Source organism: Leucoraja erinacea, chromosome 3 (assembly GCF_028641065.1).
Source record: "Leucoraja erinacea ecotype New England chromosome 3, Leri_hhj_1, whole genome shotgun sequence".
NCBI classification, from domain to species: Eukaryota; Metazoa; Chordata; class Chondrichthyes; order Rajiformes; family Rajidae; genus Leucoraja; species Leucoraja erinaceus.
In genome coordinates, this window is record NC_073379.1 from 24,522,412 (window position 1) to 24,540,183 (window position 17,772).

General features: G+C 46.4%; 1 protein-coding gene across 1 annotated transcript in view; it reads left to right on the forward strand.

Annotated features, from left to right (window-relative positions):
- The first annotated feature begins 319 nt into the window (after positions 1-319).
- LOC129695396 (15-hydroxyprostaglandin dehydrogenase [NAD(+)]-like) overlaps positions 320-17,772 on the forward strand; it is a 34,029-nt gene continuing 16,576 nt past the window's right edge. Inside the window, exons 1-2 of the mRNA XM_055632305.1 lie at positions 320-561; positions 14,613-14,736. Coding sequence (XP_055488280.1) covers positions 469-561; positions 14,613-14,736 — 217 coding nt within the window. The 5' untranslated portion in view covers positions 320-468. The remainder of the gene's footprint in view (positions 562-14,612; positions 14,737-17,772) is intronic.

Here is a 17,772-nt window from a genome sequence, read left to right on the forward strand (position 1 = left end):
GCACCAGGGAATACCTAGGCCCCATTGAAGGAGAGTGAAGAAGAGCATGATAATTATTTTCCACGATGAACCAATGCTTATCACAATGCAGCTTAAAAATCTGTGAAATCATTCTGTTTATTCAGAGTGGCATTGAAGTAAAGATATGGGAAACAAAAACCTTCAAGCACCACGATGTAACAGGCAGATGAATCAAGGCTGCTCAAGCGCACAACAATGATCCTGGGACATTAAGGTGATTTTGCCAAGTTTATTTGTAAATGTTCAAGCAGCATGTTCCCTCATGAAGCTGCTGCTGCTGCTGCTGCTGGAAGGCGTTTCCTGGCTGGTCACCTGTGAGCGCAGAGTTAAAAAGCAGTGAGAGGCGTTTTTTTTTTGTTAGTTGCCTTGTCAGTCAGGAAGCAGGTGGAAGAAGACAGCACCCAGACGCACAGAGGCCCGAGCATCGGGGAGACAACTGGGATTAAAATGATTCTGAAGAACAGCGTGGGCTTAGTGACGGGAGCATCTCGCGGACTTGGGAAGGCATTTGCTGAAGCCCTGTTAAAGAAGGAAGCAAAGGTAACTCAGTGGTGTCCTGCAGAGGCCCAGTGTTGGCATGGCAAGAGGAGTGAGGATTACAGGAGGGGGGTGGGGATGCCGTAACTTTTTCTCCCCTCGAGCCAGAGAGCAGAGCGTTTGATTTCCTGGAAATGTGATGAACAATTCTCCCAGCACTTTGACTTTCAACTTGAGCCGGGCGTAGCCCAGATTGCAATACAGATACAATTAATTCTTCCTCTTTAGTTTCAAATGTTTCTGTTTTTAATAGATGTATTTGTTTCTACTGCAGCAGATTCAAACAAGAGATAAGCTAGTGGCTGTGCATCCGAGGAAAGTTATGAGAGAGAGGACAGAGGGGTTAAAATCAAATGTTCACAAGTTATTGCAGTGAATAATGGCCCATGTGCCTTCAAGTAGGGGTCGTCAGTCGGCACGGACTTTATGGGCCGAAGGGCCTGCTTCCGTGCTATGTTCTCTAAACTAAGCTTGAACTGAGCACAGTGCCATGGCAGACCCAACCAGGCCGACTGTCTGGCTTGCCTATACTTGGTGTAAACCAAACTCCACCAGGCACACGTCCGTCTTGTGTAATCGTGTCCAGGATCAAAGGTCTGTGCATTGTCATAGTTACATAGCACAGAAACAGGCCCTTCAGCCCAACCTGTCCATGCTGACCAAGATGCCCCAATAACGCTAGTCCCATCTGGCCGCGTTTATCCATATCCCTCAAAACCTTTCCTATCCATGTACCTGTCCAAATGTCTTTTAAATATTGTTATAGTACCTGCCTCAAGTACCTCCATGGCAGCTCTGAATGAATCTTATCCCTCCTTGTTTGTCAGTCCATTACTAGTCAGGGCAAAAGATTACTTCTAATCCCATCATGCCCAATTTGGAATAATATCTTCTTGCATTGCAACTTAGCGTAGACAAAGTACTAAACATGAACTTTAAAGGTAGACAAAAATGCTGGGGAAACTCAGCGGGTGAGGCAGCATCTATGGAGCGAAGGAATAGGTGATGTTTCGGGTCAAGACCCTTTTTCAGACATACACTTTACTATCTTCCACACATATTTACCAAGCCAATTACTGGTAACCTACAAATCTGTACATCTTTGGAGTGTGGGAAGAAACCAAAGATCCACGTGGTTACAGGGAGAATGTTCCAAGTTCATACAAGCAGCACCCATTGTCAGGATTAAACCTGGGTCTCCGGTTCTGTGAGGCAGCAACTCTACCACTGATCCATGAGATGAAGATCCACGGCGATTGGTAGCTGCGATTCAAAACTGGCTTGCCCGTAGAAGAGAGAGGGCAGAAAGGCGTTATTCTGACTGGAGATATGTGCCCTGTACAATCAGTACTTTGGCTCATAATTTTGCAGACAACACAAAGTATGGTGGGATTGTGAACAGTAAAGAAGACCATCAAAGCACATAGTGGGATACTAGACTATTCGCAGCTCAGAGACCCGTGACCCTCTCGCTTCCTCCGTCTGGCAGAGACTGAGTGAGCCACGACACTTCCGGGTTTTATAGTCCGTCCCCACTGCCGCCAGCAAAATCTTTTAAAACATTAATATCTCTCTGACTTTTTATCGTTGGAAAAAATCCTCCAGTCCAGTCCAGCAGAGGGGGGCTCTGAGCGAGGTGGCCAAAAATGACGGCCGTAAGTGGCGGCGTTCTCTCGGAAATCACATCGCAGTGAGTCAAAGGCGGTCAAGATCTTACTATTAGTAATATAGATAGATAGATGAGTTACAGATATGGTTGTCAAAATGGCAAATGGAGTTTAATCCGAGCAAGCGGGAGCTGTTGCCCTTTGGGAGATCAGATATGAAATAATTTTTTACGGTTAATAGCAAGACCATTAATAGTATTGTTGTGCGGAGGGATCTTGAGGTCCAGAAAACCCTGAAAGTGGCACCAAGTCTCATTGAACTTTGTCATGTGCACAAGTATGGTGAGGGGAACGGGTACATTGAGAATCTTGCTTTCAGCAGCATTGCAGGTACATAGACTAATTGTGTCTCTCAATCAGTCTTACACTAATGACCTTGTTTTGCGCAGTCTTCAGACGTTTGGAAATTTCATGTTAATTTATGCATAATTGAAGTTACTCTGTATTTGACCGAGTCTATGTGCCCGTGACAATGCTGCTAGCAAGAGTTTCACCACACTTGTGTAGGTGAAAACACGTTTGGCATGAAATTCTTGACACGTGAAGTTCTGAAAGACATTAAAAAGAAAAATAGTCTGCTCTTCAGATTCAGATTCAGATTCAATTCAGATTCAATTTTAATTGTCATTGTCAGTGTACAGTACAGAGACAACGAAATGCATTTAGCATCTCCTTTGAAGAGCGACATAGCAAACGATTTTGAATTAAAAAAATAAATAATAAGTGTCCGTGGGGGGGGGGGGGGGGGATTGGCAGTCACCGAGGTACGTTGTTTAGTAGATTGACAGCGGCCGGAAAGAAGCTGTTCCTCGACCTGCTGGTTCGGCAACGGAGAGACCTGTAGCGCCTCCCGGATGGTAGGAGGGTAAACAGTCCATGGTTGGGGTGAGAGCAGTCCTTGGCGATGCTGAGCGCCCTCCGCAGACAGCGCTTGCTTTGGACAGACTCAATGGAGGGGAGCGTGGAACCGGTGATGCGTTGGGCAATTTTCACCACCCTCTGCAATGCCTTCCGGTCGGAGACAGAACAGTTGCCATACCATACTGTGATGCAGTTGGTAAGGATGCTCTCGATGGTGCAGCGGTAGAAGTTCACCAGGATCTGAGGAGACAGATGGACCTTCTTCAGTCTTCTCAGGAAGAAGAGACGCTGATGAGCCTTCTTGATCAGAGTAGAGGTATTGTGGGTCCAAGAGAGGTCATCAGAGATGTTGACTCCCAGGAACCTGAAGCTAGAAACACGTTCCACCTCCGTCCCGTTAATGTGGATGGGGGTGTGCGTGCCGCCTCTGGACTTCCTGAAGTCTACAATGAGCTCCTTGGTCTTCTTGGAGTTAAGGGCCAGGTTGTTGTCAGCGCACCATGCTGCTAAGTGCTGGACCTCCTCCCTGTAGGCCAGCTCATCGTTGTTGCTGATGAGGCCAATCACCGTTGTATCATCTGCATACTTGATGATGGTGTTAGTACCATGTACAGGTGTGCAGTCATAGGTGAAGAGGGAGTAGAGGAGGGGGCTCAGCACACAGCCCCTGAGGGACGCCGGTGTTCAGGGTGAGGGTTGAAGAGGTGTGCTTGTCTAACCTCACAGACTGGGGTCTGTTGGTTAGAAAGTCCAGTATCCAGTTGCAGAGGGAGGGGTCGATGCCCAGGTTACCGAGTTTGGTGATCAGTTTTGATGGAATAATGGTGTTGAATGCTGAGCTGTAATCGATGAACAGCATTCTTACATAAGTGTCTCTGTTGTCAAGGTGGGAGAGGGCGGAGTGAAGTGCCGTTGAGATGGCATCCTCCGTACTCCTGTTCTTGCGATAGGCAAACTGATAGGGATCCAGTGTGGGGGGTAGGCAGCTTTTGAGGTGTGCCAGGACCAGCCTCTCGAAGCACTTGGTGATGATGGGGGTAAGTGCAACTGGGCGGAAGTCGTTGAGGCTTGCCGCAGTGGAGTGTTTTGGCACTGGCACGATGGAGGTGGCTTTAAGGCAAGTGGGGACAAATGCTTGGGCAAGTGACAGGTTGAAGATGTCAGTCCAGACGTCTGTCAGCTGCGCAGCACAGGCACTGAGCACGCGCCCGGGGATGCCGTCAGGGCCAGCAGCCTTACGTGCATTAGTCCTACTCAGTGCCACGTACACGTCGTAGGGGGTGAGTGTGAGGGGTTGGTGATCGGCAGGTAGCACAGCCTTGATGGCTGTCTCTAGATTGTCCCTGTCGAAGCGGCCATAGAAGTGATTCAGCTCCTCAAGGAAGGAGGCGTCGCTGGATGTGGGGGTGATGTTGGAGGGTCTGTAGTCCGTGATGGCCTGGATGCCTTGCCACATGCGTCGGGGGTCGGAGTTGTTGTTGAAGTGCTCCTCAATCCTGAGCTTATGGCAATGCTTGGCCTTCCTGATGCCCCTCTTCAGGTTAGCCCTGGATGAACTGTAGGCTCGAGCATCGCCTGACCTGAAAGCGGTGTCCCGTGCTTTCAGCAGTAGCCTGACCTCGCTGTTCATCCATGGCTTCTGATTCGGGTATATGGTCACCTGTTTGAGGGAGGTGACACTATTGATGGTGGAGTTTATAAAGTCCAGAACAGAGGATGTATAGGAATCAATGTCCGTGTGAGAGTCAAGGGTGGCCTGGGCTGCAAACTCTTCAGGTACTTCATAGGGACAATTTCCAATCAATCATAGAATATAGAACAGTATAGCATAGAAACGGGCATTTCAGCCCACAGTGTTTGTGCCGAACATGATGCCAAGTTAAACTGATCTCATCTGCCTTTACAAGATCCGTACAATTTTATTCCCTGCACTTCCATGTGCCTATGTAAAAGCCTATCAAATGCCACTATCGTTCCTGCCCCCTCCACCACCCCTGGCAATGCATTCCAGCCCCCTCCACCCTCTGTATAACATCTTTACTCCACACATCTCCATTAAACTTTCCCCCTCTCACCTTATAGTTATGCCCAGTAGCCAAATAATCCAGCAACCCATATAGTTGGAACAGGCCATTTGGTCCTCTTTGAAACCACATTGACCAGCAAGCAATTATCTATACTGATCCACTTTCATCCTATCCCTTTCCTATCATATTTCCCAGATTCCACCACACACCAACATGCCAAGGACAATTTACCGAGGCCAATTAACCTACCGACCTGCATGACTTAGGAGTGTGAGAGGAATCCGGAGCCCCCGGAGGAAACCAAAGTGGCGGCAGGGAGAATGTGCAAACTAAACACAGACTGCACTCGAGGTTTAGTTTAGTTGAGGTTAAACATCAGTATGGAAACAAGCCCTTCAGCCCACCAAGTCCACGCCAACCAGTGATCACCCATTCACTAGTTCTATCCATAGGAGGAAACTGCAGATGCTGGTTTACACCGAAGATAGACACAAAATGCTGGAGATATAATGGGACAGGCAGCATCGCTGGATAGAAGGAATGTGTGAGGTTTCGGGTCGAGACTTCTTCAGACTATGCTGCCTGTCCCGCTGAGTTGCTCCAGCATTTTGTGTCTATACACTAGCTCTATTCTACACACTATGGATAACTTATAAGATGGAAGCCAATTAACCTACAAACCTGCACGTCTTTGGAATCTGGGAGAAGCACCTGGAGGAAACCCACGCGGTCACAGGGAGAATATGCAAACTTCGTACAGACAGTACCCGTAGTCAGGATTGAACGCGGGTCTCTGCTGATGCAAGGCAGCAACTCTACTGCTGTGCCACTATTTGAGCCTATAAGAGGTCAGGACTGAACTTGGGTTGCTGGTGCCATGGGGCAGAAACTCTGCGAGCTTTGGCACTGCATTGAAAGTTGAATCTGAGAGATTTGACTCTGGTCAAAATTATTTGAATAACTTGTATTTCTTGTTAAGTGACTAGCAGCTTTGAATGCAAAATAAGATTCTGAAGGTGTGCCTCCCTAGAATGTCACGCTAGGGCGGTCACGGTGGCGCAATAATAGAGTTGCTACCTTATAGCGAGTTCAGCGCCGGAGACCAGGGTTCGATCCCGACTGTGGGCGCTGTCTGTACAGAGTTTGTACGTTCTCCCCGTGACCTGCGTGGGTTTTCTCCGAGATCTTCGGTTTCCTCCCACACTCCAAATACGTAGAACCCGGTGGGTCGATGGGCCTGATTCTGTGCTGTATCTCTAAACTAAACTTTTAAAAAATGTGAGCAACAGTCGTTAAAATCCTGCAAAGGTTGCTGAATCAATAATGAATATGAAACTGCACTTTGTGGTTTGAATGACATTGGAGCATAGCACCACCAGTCAAAGGAATAGTCTCGGTATGTCAGGCAGCCTTGCTGGAAAGAGAAACAGAAATGATGTTTCAGATGAAAGACCTTTGGATAAAAGATATTTGGACCAGTATATGGATAGGAAAGCAACAAACTCAAAGTGATGGAATAACTCAACAGTTCAGGCAGCATCTCTGGAGAACATGGATAGGTGACGTTTCGGGTCGGGACACTTCTTTTACTCAGGATAGGAAAAGGATGCGAGGGATATGGGCCAAGCACAGGCAAATGGGACCAGCTTCAGTTTAGTTTATTCACGTGTACTGAGGTACAGTGACAAGCTTTGGTTGCGAGCTAACCAGTCAACGTAAAGCTTGGATGGGGTGTCATGGTCAGCATCGACAGTTTGGGCTGAAGGGCCTGTTTCCATGCTGTACGACTCTAACCTTTCAATAAATAGGGAAAGAGAAATTCAAATTAGGTTTGAGTTGCATGGAGGGTGGGTTCAATGGTTCGATGGTGCTTTTAATGTCACATGTGCAAAGTCCAAGCACAGTGAAATTATTTATCTTACAAACAATCCAGTAGAGTATTGCCCTACTCCCGATCCTCGATTAGTAAGTGTGCGGAAATAGTCTACTGAGCCCGCGTGCAAGAGGCACCATGTTTTGCCGCCATTTTCAAAGTCCACTCTCCAGTTCTTATGAGGGGTGCCTGTTCCAGGCGAGTCCCAGGCTGTTGTGGGCCTCCAGCCATCCCCTTCCTTGGACGTCACATCCCTCCCCTCGCCTGTCCACTTTTATTCTCCGGTGGTGCCTCCCGCAGCTGTAGGCCGGACCCCGGTTGCCTCTCCTCTCCTAACGGCCTCTCTCCTCACCCAACGTCACTGGCTCCATCCTCCCGATCTCTGGATACGACGGAGGAAATATCTCCGACAGTGTGAGGCCTGGGTTTCACTCTGTTTCTCTTTCCACAGAGGCTGCTTGACCAATGCAGCATTCCCAGCGTATTCTGTTTTTATTTTCAGATTTCTCACAATCGGCAGGTTTTTGATTCTCAAAGAAATGAACACAGTCCAACGGCTGCATTTTCTAACATCCGTGCATGCATGATAATTATGTTGTTTATGACTAATCTCTATCAATTAGATGACAGTACACTCAACCACAGGAACCCCAGTGATGGAGACCACAAATACCACAGGCTTAAAGTTACTCCTCTCTTCCATCATAGATGAGGCCTAGTCCCCTGGGTACCCCGCAGCTCTGGTTTTGCTCCCTCTCCCCACAGTCACAACAGGGTCACAGTACACCCAGTCCTTACCTTTCGCACCATCAGCCATCACATACAGCGCGTAATCTTCCAACATTTTCGACCCCTCCACTGGGATCCCACCACCAGTCACATCTCCCCATCTCCACTCCTTCCGTCTGCATCACCCTGGTCAACTCAACCCTTCCAACCCAAACCATCCCCTCCTCAGGTACTTTCCCCTGCAATCACAGGAGATGCAATGCCTGTCCTTTTACATAGAAACATAGAAAATAGGTGCAGGAAGAGGCCATTTGGCCCTTTGAGCCAGCACCGCCATTCATTGCGATCATGGCTGATCGTCCCCAATCAATAACCCGTACCTTGACTCTGTCCAAGGGCCCCGACAGTCCTTTCAGGTGAAGTAGAGGTTCACTTGCACCTCCTCCAGCCTCATCTACTGTACCCGCTGTTCTTGGTGTGAACTCTTACATATCGATGAGACAAAGCACATACTGGGTGCTCGTTTCGCTGAGCACCAATGATCAATCCGCCTTGACCTACGCAATTTCCCGGTTGCCAAACATTTCAACCCCCATTCCCATTCTGACCCGTTTGTTCAGGGCCTCCTCCGCTGTCGTGATGCCACATGTAAACAACACCTCATATTTCCCTCACCTTAAAGCTATGGTTCTCAATTCCCCTACTCTGGGTAAGAGACTTTGTGCGTCTACCTGATCTATTCCTCTCATGATTTTGTACACCTCTATTAGATCACCTGTCACCCTTTTGCACACCAAGGAATAAAGTCCTAGCCCGCTCAACCTCTCCCTGTAGCTCAGGCCCTCGAGTTGTTGCAACATCCTCGTAGATTTTCTCTGCACCCTTTCCAGATATCACAGAGAATGATCCCATGAGATCCTGACATGAAGTCTCCTTCCTGAACTATTGTAGTCGCTTGATAAAAGCAATCAGGCAGGAGTTCTAGGATTTCGACCAAGAGTAATATAATACTACCAGTTCAAGGACAGTGTAACTTGGGACGGTCCTGCAAGAGTAGGTGTTCACATGCAGTATATTGTTATGTCATTTGTTCCTTTTTGAAACAAAACATACATGGTGACACACTGGTGGAGTTGCTGCTTTACAGCGCCACAGATCCGGGTTCAATCCCGACTATGGGTGCTTACTGCTCGGAGTTTGTACGTTCTCCCCGTGACCACTTTGGTTTTCTCCGAGATCTTTGGTTTCCTCCCTGACGTACAGGTTTGAATGCAACGGGTATAGCTTGGACCCAATAGCAGCACAGAGTAGAAACACAGGAATGGGTACACCGTACTCACACAGAGGCTCAGGATAGCGAGGGTTCCGAAGAGGGGCAGGCAGGAGACGTAGTCGGGGTAGCGGAAGGTCCGGTAACCAGCAGATCCAACACACGATACAAACAAACCAGCGAGGGTTAGACGAAAGGAGAGTCGAAGTCAGGCAGGTAGTCGAGGAGCCGTTGCAGGGATACACCAAACAGCCCAGGAGAGAGGCAGACAGAAACCAGGAGGTACGGGACAAAGGCCGTGGACAGAAGGCTGAGGTGATATCCGGGAAGACGACAGGACGGAATGGTCAGGGGCAGGCAGGTTCGAATCCGTGTAGGCAGTCGGGAAATCGCTGGAGAGTCTTGCATGAATGCTGAGAACAATCTGGCACTGTGTGCACGGTGAGGAGAGTCTATATACCGGGTTAATAGGTGATCAGAGGCAACTGAGTGCAACAGGTGAGGAGAGTTGGGCTGATGAGAGGGGAGTGGCAGGCGAGGAGAAGGAGGGACCGGTGGAAAAGTACTGGGAGGTGAAGTGGATGAGAATGAGGAGAGGGCAGACTGTGACATTGAAGGTTAATTGGCTTGGTATTAGTTGTCCCCAGAGTGTGTGTGGGTCGTGCTATTGTGCGAGGGTCGCTGGTTGATGCGGACTCGATGGGCCAAAGGGCCTGTTTCGGCGGTGTGTCTCTAAACTAAACTAAACTAAACCCAAGGTAGACAAAAATGCTGGAGAAACTTAGCGTGTGAAGCAGCATCTATGGAGTGAAGGAAATAGACAAAGTTTTGGGTCGAAACCCTTCTTCAGACCTGAAACGTTGCCTATTTCCTTTGCTCCATCGATGCTGCCTCACCCGCTGAGTTTCTTAAGCATTTTTGTCTACCTTCGATTTTCCAGCATCTGCGGTTCCTTCTTAAACTAAACCCATATCACTCAAAGATGGGAAACAATCATCAACTGATTTTGTCAACTGTTATCACTGTACCTTTAAGGCAGCCTATTTACACCACACTTTGGTCTTGGAAATAGTTTTACTTTATTATAAACTCAAATTGGAGAAATGCAAAGATTGCTGAATTTTTATCAAGGCGTATCCTACACAAGAACGAATGAACAAAATGTTTACACACTTTAAATACAAAGAATGGCATGCATGCATTTTCTTATTTGACTTCCAGGCTCTTTGCGCTTAATAACACATCAGAAATAGTTGTAATACCAGGAATGTACAATAATGAGCACAGCAAGCTGCTGTAAACAACAGCAGAAAAGGGGGCCAGGATTTTGTATTCAGTAGTAAAATGACGAGGCTTTCCATGAATTTATAAATGACTGCACGTGAACATCTGGCAACTTTCTTGGCAGGGAAAGTGCTTTTTCTGATGTTTATTCTTTCAAGGCCTCAGTCTAAGGCTCCCCTTGGAGCTCAACAATCGTACTTCAATCAATATAGCAACGCAGGCAATGGCAGTTGAGACAACTCATGGGCAGCCAACAGTGAAAATGATGGCCAATGTTTTAAACAATTCACAGAGTGCCGTGCGAAGGAATGATTTGGATCCTAGTGGCCACGCCAATCTGCCCCTCCCCCACTCCACTCCACAACATTGATGAGTTTTTGATTAAACCACTCAAATACAAATCTTTTCTCTTGAATGCTTCAAGAAGAGCTTGGCCGATAAGGGACTCCTGGTCAGATGGGAAGGTGCAGCAGGAATGAAGTCAGTATTTGCAAGAGGCAATGGAGAATCGGTGAGCCCTGCACAGGGGGGGTTAGTGAGGGAACCTTTAAGCTAGTTTAGAGATACGGCATGGAAACAGGCCCTTCAGCCCATCGTGTTTGCGCTAACCAGAGATGACCCCATGCACTAGCACCATCCTACACACACAGGGACAATTTACAATTTTGCCAGAGCCAATTGACCTACAAACTTGTACGTGTTTGGAGAGTGGGAGGAAACTGGAGGACCCGGAGAAAACCCACGCAGGTCACAGGGAGAAATTACTGTCATCAGAGACATAGATCATAGAACAACACTGCACAAGGACAGGCCCTTTGGCCCACAATGTCTGTGCTGGACATGATGCTAAGATCTACCTGTGCATAGTCCACATCCTTCCATTCCCAGCCTATCCATGTGTCTATCCAAAAATCTTTTAAATACCACTATCGTACCTGCCTCCACCATTATCCCCCAGCCTGTTCTTCATACGACTGGTGTCACCACCCGTATTGCTGTAATTGAGAACTTCGAGCTTTGTAGTTTAGGGCAGGTAAGGTTTTATTTTGATGTTTCAGCTGAAGAGACGACACCTCTGCCAGTGCAGTGCTTGCTCAAGCTAAGGCTTAATGTTGGTTCTCTACACATGAAATGCCCCATATTACATCTAGTTATAGCAGACAATTGGCCATAAAGTAACCAGACCCCCCTCACCCCACCGCCACCCTCACACACTGTGGTCCATTACATAGAAACATAGAAACATAGAAATTAGGTGCAGGAGTAGGCCATTCGGCCCTTCGAGCCTGCACCGCCATTTAATATGATCATGGCTGATCATCCAACTCAGTATCCCGTACCTGCCTTCTCTCCATACCCTCTGATCCCCCCGGCCACAAGGGCCACATCTAACTCCCTCTTAAATATAGCCAATGAACTGGCCTCAACTACCCTCTGTGGCAGAGAGTTCCAGAGATTCACCACTCTCTGTGTGAAAAAAGTTCTCCTCATCTCGGTTTTAAAGGATTTCCCCCTTATCCTTAAGCTGTGACCCCTTGTCCTGGACTTCCCCAACATCGGGAACAATCTTCCTGCATCTAGCCTGTCCAACCCCTTAAGAATTTTGTAAGTTTCTATAAGATCCCCTCTCAATCTCCTAAACTCTAGAGAGTATAAACCAAGTCTATCCAGTCTTTCTTCATAAGACAGTCCTGACATCCCAGGAATCAGTCTGGTGAACCTTCTTTGCACTCCCTCTATGGCAATAATGTCCTTCCTCAGATTTGGAGACCAAAACTGCACGCAATACTCCAGGTGTGGTCTCACCAAGACCCTATACAACTGCAGTAGAACCTCCCTGCTCCTATACTCAAATCCTCTTGCTATGAAAGCCAACATGCCATTCGCTTTCTTTACTGCCTGCTGCACCTGCATGCCTACCTTCAATGACTGGTGTACCATGACACCCAGGTCTCGCTGCATCTCCCCCTTTCCCAATCGGCCACCGTTTAGATAATAATCTGCTTTCCCGTTTTTGCCACCAAAATGGATAACCTCACATTTATCCACATTAAACTGCATCTGCCAAACATTTGCCCACTCACCCAGCCTATCCAAGTCACCTTGCAGTCTCCTAGCATCCTCCTCACACCTAACACTGCCCCCCAGCTTAGTGTCATCCGCAAACTTGGAGATATTGCCTTCAATTCCCTCATCCAGATCATTAATATATATTGTAAATAGCTGGGGTCCCAGTACTGAGCCTTGCGGTACCCCACTAGTCACTGCCTGCCATTGTGAAAAGGACCCGTTTACTCCTACTCTTTGCTTCCTGTTTGCCAGCCAGTTCTCTATCCACATCAATACTGAACCCCCAATGCCTTGTGCTTTAAGTTTGTATACTAATCTCTTATGTGGGACCTTGTCGAAAGCCTTCTGGAAGTCCAGATACACCACATCCACTGGTTCTCCCCTATCCACGCTACTAGTTACATCCTCGAAAAATTCTATAAGATTCGTCAGACATGATTTACCTTTCGTAAATCCATGCTGACTTTGTCCAATGATTTCACCACTTTCTAAATGTGCTGCTATCCCATCTTTAATAACTGACTCTAGCAGTTTCCCCACTACCGATGTTAGGCTAACTGGTTACACTGAGTGTTACTGTACATAAAACTGATCGGCCGAGGTTGAGGCTGTGGGAGAAGAGGTTTAGACATTTTTGAGAATTAATTTTTATACCAAGACGGTAGTTGGATTCTAGATCGAGCTGCGTGAGGGGATGCTGATGGGTGGCAATCTCACAAACACTTAAGGAGTATCTAAATGAGTTATTTTTGGACACTATTGTGATGTTGCTTCTTCCTGTATTTTTGACTTGGATAGTACGTGTCAAACATACTGAAACAACACAGTTTTCCTCAGGCCAAATGACTAATTTAGCAGCACATCTTTACAATGTTACAGTGAATGACACAATCACAACAAAAAATAACTTGTTCAATATTTTTTAATATCATATAGCCATATAGCCATATAACAATTACCGTGCTGTAATTGTTATATGGTTATATGGTTATATGATATTAAAAATGAGCATGTAATAAATAATAGTCCATTCGTTCCTTGTACCTTACTGTTATTCAATAAGATCTAAACTGATCATTCACTTCAGTGTTAATTTCTTGAACTAACCCCATATCCCTTGCTTAATTCTAAAAATACTCAGCTCGATCTATTCATTGGTTAATTGGTCTGAAAAAAAGTCCCGATCCGAAACTTCTCCTATCCATTCCCTCCATGGATGCTGCCTGACCCATTGAGTTACTCCAGCACTTTGCATTTTGCTCAAGATTCCAACATCTTTGGTTTAGAGATATAGCGTAGAAAAAGGACATTCAGCCCATTGAGTCCACACTGACCAACAATCACCCCATTCACTAGTTATATCCTGAACGCTAATGACTAATTTACCAAAGTCGATTAGATTGCAAACCTGCATGTCTTTGGAGTGTGGGAGGAACCTGAAACACCCGGAAAAATCAATCCCACGAGGTCACATGGAGAACGTACAAATTCCGTATGGACAGCACCCGTAGTCAGGATCGAATGTCAGGGTCTCTGGCGCTGTATGGCAGCAACTCTACCACTGTGCCACCGTGCCACCCACTATTCTTCAGCTCCTTATATCTCTGCCTTACTTTGTTGCTTTGTGGCCACGGAACCTATTTTTGTTTTTGCTTTTACTTTAGATTTCCTCTTTTAACTTGATAGTGGCAGATATGGTAGTGGCAATTAAGACATTTTTGGATGGACTCATGGATATGCAGGGAATGGAGGAATATGGATTATGTGCTGGCAGAGAAGAGTTTGTCTTGGCATCATATTCGGCACAGTAATGGTGGCTGTCTACAGGTCCACCCGCTCGGCACCAATTACCACTTTATAAAGCAGTATACTTGAAGAGATGGACACAAAATGCTGGAGTAACTCAACGGGTCAGGCAGCATCTCTGGAGAAAAGATATAGGTGACATTTCAGGATGAGACCCTTCTTCAGACATTTTCTCCACCCGAAATGTCACCTATTCCTTTTCTCCAGAGATGCAGCCTGACCCGTTGAATTACTCCAGCACTTGTGCCTGTCTCTCATGTAAACCAGTATCTGCAGTTCCTTCCTACACATACTTGAAGAGATCTTTGCTCAATAGTCCATGCTCTACGTACTATGATCTGGGTGTTGTTCAACCACAAATCACGCAATCCTGCTAGAGTCTATATGCTTTTGGGAAGGATTCTTTTAACAGTGTGTTCTTTATCGCTTTCGTTCAAAGGTGTAAAGGATTTTTCTTTACCTTTCAGGTGGTTATATGCGACATCAACCATGAGGAAGGTGCAATTACCAAAGCAGAATTTGATGAGAAATATGGCCCCAATCAAACAACATTTGTCACTTGTGATGTCACATCCCCATCCCAGTTGAAAGGTCAGTGGAAATTGTTCTACAATCAATGGTCTCTTGTCCACAGTCAGAAAATAATTCCCACTGCCATTGCTTTTGTATTTTTTAGGTAAGCCGGTATGGCTTGCACAGCCTAAAGTTGTAGGACAACTTGTTCTATTTGATCTTACTTGATTGTGCACACCAGGTTGATTGCATTCGTCGAAACAGGGCGGACCAGGTGAAGGTTGCAATCTCACACTCCAGGGAGTGGATGAGAAAGCAGGATAATTTTGAACTAGTGTGAACAGTTTAACAGTGGTCGGCATGAACTCAGTTTCAGTTTCAGTTTAGTTTATTGCCACATGTTCCAAGGTACAGTGAAAAGCTTTTGTTGCGTGCTAACCAGTCAACAGAAAGACAATATATGATTACAACCGAGCCATTTACTGTGTATAGATACTTGATAAGGGAATAATGTTTAGTGCAAGGTAAAGCCAGCAAAGTCCAATCAAGGATAGTCCGAGGGTCACCAAAGAGGTATAGTTCAGCACTGCTAGGATGGTTCAGTTGCCTGATAACAGCTGGGAAGAAACTGTCCCTGAATCTAGTGGTGTCTGTTATCACACTTCTACACCTTTTGCCCAATGGGAGAGGGGAGAACAGAGAGTGGCCAGGGTGTGATTCATCCTTGATTATGCGGCTGGCCTTGCCGAGGCAGCGTGAGGTATAAATGGAGTCAATAAAAGGGAGGTTGGTTTGTGTAATGGGCTGGGCTGCGTCTACAGTTTGTTGCAATTTCTTGCTGTCTTGGTTGGAGCTGTTGCCAAACCAAGCTGTGATGTATCATGATAAAATGCTTTCTATGATGTATCTGTACAAGTGGGTGGGAGTTGTGGGGGACATGCCAAACTTCCTAAGCACTCTAAGTAGCCAAAGGGCCTGTGTCCATGCTGGATCTCTACATTAAACCTTGGTTCAATCTCCCATTAACCTTCTCCACCTCAAGGCAAGTAATCCCTGTGTAGAGAATTAATGTTGGGACCTAGCTGGTGATTTAAACTGGGGATGATCTTCATCATAGCAGGTAAACAATTGTTGTAATAGCATGATTTGTTTTAGTTCTACAGAAATTGGAACTACCTTTTATACAGGTTGTAGTTTTAGGCCATAGAAAACATTTTATTGGGATGCATCACAGCATGGTTTGAAGTCAGCTCCATCCAAGACAACAAGATATGGTATAAAGTTATGGATGCAGCCCAGACCATCGGGCAAACCAACCTACCTTCCATTGACTCCATCTACACTTCACGCTGCCTTGGCAAAGCCACTAGTATAATCAAAGATGAGACTCATCTCGGTTACTCCCTCCTCTCCTCTCCCACTGGACAAGAGGTACAGAAGTGTGAAAACGCACACCTCCAGAATCAGGCTCAGTTTCTTCCTAGCTGTTATCAGGCAACTGAACCATCCTATCATCAACTGGAGAGCAGTCCTGAGCTACTATCTACCTCATTCTAGACAATCTCTAGACTATCTCTAATCGGACCTTATCTTGCGCTAAACATTACAATCAAGCCATCCACTGTGTACAGATACATGCTAAAGGGAATCATGTGGGTTTTTTTCGTTGGCTGGTTAGCACACAACAAAAGCTTTTTTTTCACTTTACCTTGGTACACGGGACAATAAACTGAACTAAATTAAACAAGGAATGCATAAACACTTTTCTGATTTTACATTGCATCTAAAATATGAACTTTACTTCATGCAAGGTTATTTGTCGAGGGCCTATCCCTGAATGTAATTTACTTAATTAATTGCATTTGCAAAAAAATAATTGTTGTTAGCACAGTACAGCGCTCGAAGCCCGGGTTCGAAGCCCGGGTTCGATCCTGAATACGGGTGCTGTCTGTACTGAGTTTGTACGTTCTGCACACGTGTTTCCTCCCACACTCCAAAGATGTTGTTTTGTCCCACACTCCAAAGTTGTGCGGGTTTGTAGGTTAATTGGCTTTGGTAAATTGTAAATTGTCCCTAGTGTGTAGATAGTATTAATGTTCGGGGTTATCGCTGGTTGGTGCGGACTCTGTGGGACGAAGGGCCTGTTTCCATGCTGTATCTTTAAAGTCTAAAGTCCAAAAGAACAGAAATAAAAGGAGACAATGGGAAAAAATATTGCAATAGAGACAAATTATATTATCCTTCGAAGCAATATCTTAAGAAGTGTGTGTGGAGATAGAAACAAAATTAACATTTCAGGTCAATCTTCTTCTTCTTGCAAATGAAACATAAACCAAAGGAATAGTTAGATCTCAAACCAGGTGTTTGAGCAGTCGGGTTGTTGTCTCTGCGTCAATGTCTGCCAGGCCCTGAGCTCCATTTGGTGGATGGTAGAGCGGGCACCCAGAGATGACATGGCTGGCTGTCTGTTGTTCTGCTCAGCATTCACAGGCTGGGCTCTGGCGGTGTCCCCATCTCCACATGCTGGCATTGAAACACCCAACTCCAGTACCAAGTCTGTTGAGCTTCACCCATGCTCCTGTGGGGAGGTCAGACTCTGGACAGCTTTTATCTGGTGAAGAGATGTAGCTGTGTAATGGAGATGAGGTTGCCTTCCACTCCTGTGACCACTTGGTGGCTATCCAGTGTGCCTTTGCCTCAGTTGGCTAGATTGATGCTAGGAGTTGCTTTCCATGTCGAGCAAAGGGGTGACGAGACTTCAGCCGGGGTGGCCTCTGCTCTCTGCTGATAGCCTGATGGAGGATGTGAACTGGGTCCATGGCACGACGGGATAGTTGCTGCTTGCCTTCGGATCCCTGCAGGCGGAGTTCCTGCAAGTATAGGAAGCTACTCGACTGGAGTAGGTTGAAGGCACCCAGTGATGGTTCGCAAGGTGCTGTTCAGGCTCATATCTACCAGGCTAGTATGTCTTCTTCTACTCCATACGGGTGCGCAGTACTCAGCTGGAGCCTACACAAGAGCTAAGGCAGAGGTCAATGATCCCCCACCAAGTTGTGAAGAAAGATGGTTCAACTGAGGCTCTCTCTCTCTCTGTCTCTCTCTGTCTGTCTGTCT